The 9,141-nt window shown below is 40.4% G+C and overlaps 1 protein-coding gene across 1 annotated transcript in view; it reads right to left on the bottom strand.

Annotated features, from left to right (window-relative positions):
* The window catches only part of Madm (MLF1-adaptor molecule), a 63,420-nt gene extending 56,862 nt beyond the window's left edge, over positions 1 to 6,558 (bottom strand). The window contains exon 1 of the mRNA XM_043004692.2: positions 6,289 to 6,558. Within this exon, the coding sequence (XP_042860626.2) occupies positions 6,289 to 6,417 (129 nt within the window). The 5' untranslated portion in view covers positions 6,418 to 6,558. The remainder of the gene's footprint in view (positions 1 to 6,288) is intronic.
* Between the last annotated feature and the right edge of the window lie 2,583 nt (positions 6,559 to 9,141).

The raw sequence follows: 9,141 nt of genomic DNA, 5'->3' as shown, positions 1-9,141 counted from the left end.
TGGAAAGTATGTAAGAGATTGAAAAACTTACTAAAACCACACTCACACTCACACTCGCACTCGCACTCGCACTCGCGCGCACGCGCACGCGCACGCGCACACGCACACGCACACGCACACGCACACGCACACACACACACACACTCTCTCTCTCTCTCTCTCTCTCTCTCAATACCCAGCTGCGAGAGAGAGAGAGAGAGAGAGAGAGAGAGAGAGAGAGAGAGAGAGAGAGAGAGAGAGAGAGAGAGAGAGAGAGAGAGAGAGAGAGAGAGAGAGAGAGAGAGAGAGAGAGAGAGAGAGAGAGAGAGAGAGAGAGAGAGAAAGAGAGAGAGAGAGAGAGAGAGCTAGTGAAACCCACACCTTTGCTCCCATACACTGGTCAATGCCGGTGTGCCACTGTGTAAACAGGAGCTTTCCATCACTGTGTAGAGATCAGTCGACCGTAATAATTATAAACAGTTGGGGAAGGGGATAGAGAGAAGGCAGGTGGCACGGGGGGGGGGGTGAAGATAGGATGAATAGAGGGAGGAGGAAGAGAAAAAGTAGGTGAAGGGTGGGACTAAGAGAAAGAGGTAGGGGGATGGGGGAGGAGGAGGAGGAGAATGAGGAGGAGGAAATGAGGAGGAGGAGGAGGAGGAGGAGGAGGAGGAGGAGGAGGAGGAGGAGGAGGAGGAGGAGGAGGAGGAGGAGGAGGAGGAGGAGGAGGAATAAGAAAAGAAGAAGAAGAAGAAGAAGAAGAAGAAGAAGAAGACGAAGTAGATGAAGATGAAGATGAAGATGAAGAAGAAGAGGAGGAGGAAGATGAAGAAGATGAGGAGGAAGAGGAAGAAGAAGAGATACAGGAAGAAGAAGAGATAGAGGAAGAAGAAGAGATAAGAGGAAGAAGAGATAAGAGGAAGAAGAGGAAGCAGAAGAGGAAGAAGAAGAGGATGAGGATTAGGATGAAAAAGAAGATAAAAAGAAATAAAATAAAATGAGGAAGAGCAGAAGCAGGAGCAATAAGAGGAAGAGGAGGCATAGTAATAGAAAGAAGTAAACAAGGAAAGGTAGGAGGAAGAGGATCAGAAATATACAAAGTGGAAAAGATATTGGATAAAGACAATCAGGATTTTCTTAGACAACATCCAAGATTTTGCTTTATGGCCTACTGATAAACTACTCACTCACTCACTCACTCTTTCATCAATGAGGATCCATCAACACACTTCTATTTCAAGTCAGAACTAGAAGATCACAGCCCAGAAAGGGGTAGGATGAAATACAACAAGGTGAAAAGAGGTGACCAAGACTAGAGAAAAGACCCTAGTTTCTCTCTGTCAGCAAAGGTGACGACGAGATTTCCCTTCCCTAGGATAATTTACAAGTCGTACAATTACTTAAAAAGATAAGATACAAAAAAAAAAAAAAAAAAAAACACAGACACTGAGGCATGTGTAAACATCAACACCCACATGCCCTTCCACACATAGCCACCATGTAGTAAGCAATGTCTACAGCATATGAGATTGGGTTGTGGTCAGCATTATGAATGACCCCTCATGCTCAGGTTCATCTGCATGCAAGTCCTGTTGTCCTTTCATGCTGCTGTAGTAAGCATTACCAGAGAGCGGAGTATTTGCTGCTCCGATCTGTACATGTCTTATTCAAGAGGGAGCTGATGTTCATGAATATCCCACCCGTTACCAGTGCATTCCTAGTGGATGTTGGTGGAATAGAAATGTATTGTAGGTGAGGTAGTAAGCTGAAAAAAACAAACAACACATTTACCCCTTTTATTTATCTTTTCCTAAACGCCCAAAGTAATAAGTCTGCTGAATAAATTGCAAAAGAGCTGAAGACAATGGATCATGCATGAAGAAATTATGACAAAACTGTTGAAGTGATAAGCGGAATATTTAAGCTCGAAAACAGTATGCATACATGACAATGCAAAACCAAGACAAACAAACACAATGACACCGTCCTTGTGTTATTGCACATTAATTCTTCCTTGTCTCATCTTCCCTGTTGACAATATCCAAAAAGTAAATCCGCACTTCAAAGACAGAACCTCATGCAACCTCAACACTTTCCCGGAAGAGGTTTCAATTCTAACGCTCTCTCTCTGTGTTGAATCATTTCCCGGAAATCAATTCAATGCAACGAAGATTAGGATCATCTGCAGAAGTCATGACAGAGATTGAGAAGCTGTCATTTTGTGCCTGTGCCTTCCAGAGAATATATACCAGACTCCCTTTGTCACACTATGGATGACTAAATGTTTGCTGTTATTTTGTAATCACTGGACTTTGTATTTTTCAAACCATCACCCACTAAAACTATGTTGGCCATATCATTATACTTTTCATCTACAAAACTTCCTTCTTCAGTTGCATGGTTATTAAAACTAATTACTTTAAATTGTTATTATTACAATTTCTTCCATAAAACTTCCTTCCTTCCTTTACTTACACTATGATCATTTAATACTAATGTAAAAGTGTCACTTAAGTGATCCCTATCATCACCTTACCCATACCTCTTCCTTTCTCAATCATATATATACATTAAGAAATATTTTTGGTATTCTAGTCATTGCCATTATCATTATTACAATATCATCCTTACTCTTCTTTCTCTTCTCCTTCTTCTCCCTATCCCCACTTTACACCCACCCCATCTTCACTTCTTCCTAGACGCCTCATCACATCTAATTATCCTATCCTCATTATCTTAAAAAAGACAGTAATCTTTTTCCACCTTGTCATCTTTACCATAACCTGGAAAAAAATATTAATTGAACTTATCAAAAAGACCTTCAGAATAACTTATCTTCTTTCCCTCCTCCTTTCTTCCCTTTATCTCCTTCCTCTCCCTTTCCCAAAACTTAAAAATTTTACAAATTAAATATTGCATCATCATCCCCATACTCATAATCCATATCATTTAAGTGTAACCCTACACCTAAAACACAGTAATCACGAAATATAAACTAAAATAAACAAATGATAATCTAGCTCAGGCTACCACAATAATTAACTTCTAACAAATAAACGCACCTAGCAGTAGGTGTTGGACAGTTCCGTCAGTTATACTAAGTATTAATTTTACAACTCCCTTGAATTATTATCCCTGGAATAACTTTATCCTCAACAGTATATCCTTGTCATTTATTATAAAACATTTATCACACCTGCTTTCAGAAAAACAGGTAAAGAGCATCTGAATTCAACCAAGAATTGTCGTATCTCTAGAGATATAAATAGCCAATGTTGCATAAACTCAGTACAGTTACTTCCTTTCTTACAATAAATGAACTTGTTTGAAAAAAAAAAAGAAATTAACATTCTAATTTTACCACTCAACACCAAAACAGAAAATGTAAAAAGTAATTATCAAAGAAACTGACAAGCTCTTGGATGCTCGCTCGCTTGACGTGTGTGACAGAGCAAGCACAGAAATACTGACAGGGTTCCAGAAGAGGAGATCAAAAAGAAATTGCCCTAAAACATTGTGGTGTTGCTACCTTGAGCGTAGTGGCGACAGCAAGCAAAAACATGAGAAATGAACAATCAATTTTTTTTCTATTTCAAGACTATGGAATTCACAGATACCATAGCTTCTCTTCCTTAACAATATGATATTAACACACATCATAATTTTTAGTGCACCTGTAGGATTTTAACAGAGATCATAGATTCTTTACAAGCAGTAATATAGGAAGAGGTATCACAGTCATTTTATTATAAAAATATGAAGATAATCAATATGCTACACAGTAATTTCCAAACCAAATTCTAATTCTAGTTCAGGTTTCAAATCACTGACATAATTGATGCTATTTCTTCTCTTTTTAGTTTAAGTTTTCCTAGTTTCAAGTTATAAGACAGATCTAAAGTGACTAATCACATATCAATTCTAACAGATCAGCAATGTTGATGTTGTGAAATATCTCTTTGTAAGTGAAAGTAAAGGTCCCGTCAATAAATATCATTAAATACAGTGACATCTGATTACGTTGCTATAGATGTCTTATTGCCGACATGGCTGAATTTATCAACCATGTGTAAAATCATTTATAATCAATGATAATGGCAATGATCATAATAACACAACGTCCTACAACAAAGAATAGTTCGTTCATGCAGGTTGATAACCCACTTCGGTTTCTGAAAGAGGATTTTTCTCTTGTAACCATACTTGACGAGTTATAATCTATCATAATCCACTTGGAACTTCTTGTGATCTGTCTAACCCAATAGTGATAGTGTCAAGTAAGCACATTGGCCTCCACACCTGTCAGTGCTCTGGCAAAGGCCAACAAATCACTACCAACCTGTCTATACATTGAGGCCAGATATACCTTGGACTAGTTCTCTATATGGTGATAAAATCATTAGGGATCCATCTTGCCGAATATGAGGTAAAGGTATGGTGGTGTTTGCCAGAGTGCATAAGTTGTAGGAGGCTTGTAGCCGCTTTCGCACCAAACACATGCCCATTTTCGCTCAAAATAAACAACTTGTCCTTTTCAGCTTTTCTTTTGTCTTTTTGATACATACCACACTTAAGCACAACAACAACAGATGACAAGGGCAACAATAACAGCTGACAATAACAAGATGAAGTTAGCACGATACATTTGGAGTGAACACCCCAAATTTGGTGCAAAGATATCGACACCTGCATACATTTGACACAAAATCTCGCACAACCATTAACAATGCCTATTCAATAATTCAAGAAAACATGAGAGTCCTCTATTAAATCTGTAATCATATAAATTCACACATGTAACTTCTAAACAAATTATTTTGTATTGCAACGTGCGACAACAACAAAGCGCCACTACCTGAAAATAAGTGAAATCATATAAGTATCAAAGAATTAGAAAAACAAAATCAAAACGGTCCACCTCCTATGACAAACGCACATGACTGACAGAAGAGATTAAAAAGAATGCAATCTTAACAAGATGCAACAAGCAAGCAAAACACTTCAAGAGAACAAGCAAGCAGGAAGGAAGACCTGTGCACTGCCTCACACACACAAACCCAAACACAAATCCAAGCAGTTGACGTTTCAACTTCCTCCAGCCTCTAGCTTCGTCTTCCGCCCAACCACATTTCCTCATGAAACAATTTGTCATCACACTCCCTGACCCGCAACCACAGTGCCACACTCAACAGTCATCACAAACACACACAAACACCACATACAAACACACACTCTAACATCGTAAACTCGTAACACTTAACAACCTAGTGCTGTCACCCTAACACCCTTTTTGGGTTTCCTTATCCCTTAAAATGTTGGTGTTGAAGAGGGGAGGAGGAGGGGAGGGGAGGGGGATGGCTGCTCTAGAGCTTTGTCCAAGTAGGTGGAGTTTCCCTCTACTCCCCTTGCTAGGCACTCTACTCCCACTCCCCCCCTTCCTCCCCCCTGAGGATTTTTTGAGAGCTGTTCCCGGTAGCAAAGGTGGAGGTTCTGCTTCCTATCAACAGTGAAAGAAGGGAGGATACACAGGGACAAAACACAAAAGACGAGGAGGAGGAGAGAGAGAGAATGAAGACAAGAGGGAGGGCCAGACATGGGGGAGAGAGGAAGAGACGAGAGTTGGTGAGGGAGGAATAGAGGGAGGGAGGGAGGGAGGGAGGGAGGGAGGGAGGGAGGGAAAGAGAGAGAGAGAGAGAGGGAAGGGAGAAGACAGGGAGGGAGGGAGGGACGGTGTGAGGTGACGGGGTTAGGAGGGAGAGAGGGGAGACAGGGAGGGAGGAGAGAGACAGGGAGGGAGATAGGGGAGACTGGGAGGGAGGAGGGAGAGGGCGAGGAGACAGGGAGGGAGGAGGGAGAGAGGGGAGACAGGGAGGGAGGAGGGAGAGGGCGAGGAGACAGGGAGGGAGGTGGGATAGACGGGAGACAGGGAGGGAGGGAGGGAGAGAGGGGAGACAGGGAGGGAGGGAGGGATAGAGAGGAGAGAGGGAGAGGGAGGGAGGAGGTTGGCCAGCCTGGACGGTGCGTCACACACAGCCAGCGAGCGAGCGAGCGAGGGGCGGGCGGTAGGGCGGTAGTAGGGCGGGCGGGCACACGACCATCTTTGCATGTTCCCCCCTCCCTGCCTGGAACCCTGCCTCCCGTCGCCCCTTCTGGCCACGGCTTCGCTTCCCCGAGGAGGTCGAGGAAGGGCCGTGGCTAGTCTCTCTGCCCCGGCCCCCGAAACACGACAAACGTTCCCCTCCTCCTCCCTCTCCTCCCCTCCCTTCCTCCTCCTACGCCCCGACGTCCATGTATTGCCGTACAACAACTCACCTCCTGTCGCCGCTTGGACCATCTTCCACAAGGACTCTCTTCCAATATCTCACTCTCGTCCTCACTGTCCTCGCCACTTTCCCGCGGTGATTTGGTCTCTGGCTCGTTGCCGTTCTTACTCCCCGTCATGGTGAACGTGAGAACGTAAAAAAAAGCACGAATAATCACGATGTGTTCAATGCATGGCGTATACCTTACTTCCACGAGCGACAGTTAAACACTGACCGACTCAACAGACGTCGGTCGAGCCAGACAGTCGCTTCGCAGTGTTGCCATTTCGGCTGTCGTACTTTTCGGAGGTATTGTTGTACGCTATCATACCCTACGGAATCGGATTATTATTTTTTTCTTCTCTTTTATTTCCTTGTTATTGTTTCTTCACTGAATATAAAAAACTATTTTGGTGTTTTGTTATTTGTTTTATCGGTTCCCCGTCGTTTTGGTATTTATGATGGTTGGATGTGCTTAGCTAAAGCATTTCCTGATTTTAACTTCAAAGTTTCGAAAAATAATCGTAGTGGGTATGCTTTCATAAAGACACACATTAATGCACTAAGTATAGTCCCATTATTAAACAACTTAACCATCCCTTGGCAACGTGTGGCTCGGCAAAAGGAGAGTCAGCAGACAAAAATGGAGGCAAAGTAACATATTGCCCGAAAATCTTTTAATGACGCAACAGTTCGGGTTAAGAGAAGAATGTGTGGTATGCTAAGACAAGCTCAACGGGCTTCACGTATAATCGGGTGATTCATCTATTTTGAAAATATTAATGCACATGGAAACATATGGTATGGAAAGCGAAAGACAAGTTACGATCGAATTTTGAATAACGTGGGATGTTTTTTTGTTTTTTTTTTTCTTTCTTTTTTTCTTCACCTTCCGTGTGAATTCCGTAAGAAATACAACTTTGTGGTCTTCCTGAATTAATAACCTGTCAAGACTTGTAAGAGTTCGGTCTTTTTCGTATCATTTGTATGAGTTATTTCAATTATAACAAAATTAACAAGTGAAACGAAATCCTAAAATGAACACCACTACCCCTAAAAAAAATTATAATAAGTTTGAAACCAAATATAAAGTTTATATAAAAGGGATATCTTACATACAGCATTTCCCTTAAACCAGCAAGTATCCAAACGGTATTTCCAGTAAAAACACAAATCATAAAATATAAATAATATAAAAAAAACACAAATAATATATAGCTGAGAGGCATGTCTCACCTCAACCGCACATAGCGCCCTCAGGTTCCAAAATTTCGTCCATGTTGAACTTATTTACAATCATTTCATTCTGCTTGCAAGGTATGGTCTCTTTGAGAGTTGAGGAATTGATTCATTGTTAGTATTAGTATTATTCACCTTCGTCAAGACGTTTATACTCATACTCAATTACTCATCCTTTGTTGGAAATAGGCGATTGAATAATTACATTTCTAATATGCTTTTTGTTTCGAGGGGGATATGATAATCTTGTGAGAGAAGGCAGCATTGTGACAGGGAATTAAACTAACATCAAAAGAAGCATAGTCTTAGTATATAAAAGCCAGTATTGTCTCAGTATAATATGAAAGGATTCCCGACATCAAGGTATGTTGTCTGGGGGGTCATTATCGTACACCTGGCATCGGAGACGGACAGTGTTGCCAAAGTCAGACGATTATTCAACGTTGGTCCTGGAAATATTGACAAATCATTTTTTATTTTTTCATATTTTATTTTATTTTATCAACCTATCCCGATCGAAATTACTTTGAATAGAAAGGTAGAAAGTAAAGAATTGATCTAGATAATACACCTTATAGATATTCCTTAGAAGTACATCGTAAGAGGAGAGAAAAAAAAATGAAAAAATACTTATACAATTTTAGTTTCGCTTCCGAGAGAAAAAAAAAAATCTTAAGGAGATTTGTTTCATATATATAATCTTTATCTTCCTTGAAATAATTATCATATATCCGATTACTGTAGCTCTATTCCTGAGACTGTTTTTTTTTATAAGCTGTTATAAAATCAGTTGTTGTCTCTAATATATTCTTAATTCTTAAAAGTTGTAATTATAATAAAAATAGAAAATGTAAATTAATGTTGCTATCGTTCATAACATTATAATCACAAGTCTTTATAGTCATTGTTATCATTATTGCCATTATTATCATGTTATCATTATGATTATCCTTATCATCATTATTCTTATTATTGCTACTAATATTATCATCATAACTATTTTTGTTGATGTTGTTAATTTCATTATTGGCAAAATTATTATTGCCATTGTTTTTATTTCTTATTTTATATCTATTTTTATCATCATTATTATTACTATTGTTATCATTTTATTTATTATTATTATTATTATTATCAAACTTATTATAATTATCATTACTATCATTATCATCATTATTATCATTCTCATTATCGTTGTTATTATCATCATTATCATTCTGGTTCTCATCTTTACTGTGAACATTATTATTACTATTGTAATTATCATTACTATCCTCCTCCTTCTCCTAATCCTTTTCCTAATACTCCCCATCCTCCTTCTCTTCCTCCTCTTCTTCCTCCTCCTCCTCCTCTTGATCCTAATCCTATTCCTCCTCTTACTCCTCCTCCTCCTCCTAATACTCCCCCTCCTACTCTTACTCCTCCTAATCCTAATCCTCTCCTCTTCCTCCTACGCTCAAACCTCTTCCTCCTCTTCCTAATACTCCCCCTCCCCCTCCTCCTAACCCCCAACCCCCCCTCCTAACCCCCTCCCCCTCCTCCCATCCCCTCCCCCCCCTCCCCTCCTAACACCCCCTCCCCCCCTTCCCCTCCTCCTAACCCCCTCCTCCCCCTTCCCCTCCTC

Source organism: Penaeus japonicus, unplaced genomic scaffold (genome assembly GCF_977035675.1).
Source record: "Penaeus japonicus unplaced genomic scaffold, GWHDUDI00000001_assembly GWHDUDI00000031, whole genome shotgun sequence".
Classification (NCBI taxonomy): domain Eukaryota; kingdom Metazoa; phylum Arthropoda; class Malacostraca; order Decapoda; family Penaeidae; genus Penaeus; species Penaeus japonicus.
This window is presented reverse-complemented; position numbering and strand designations above follow the sequence as displayed.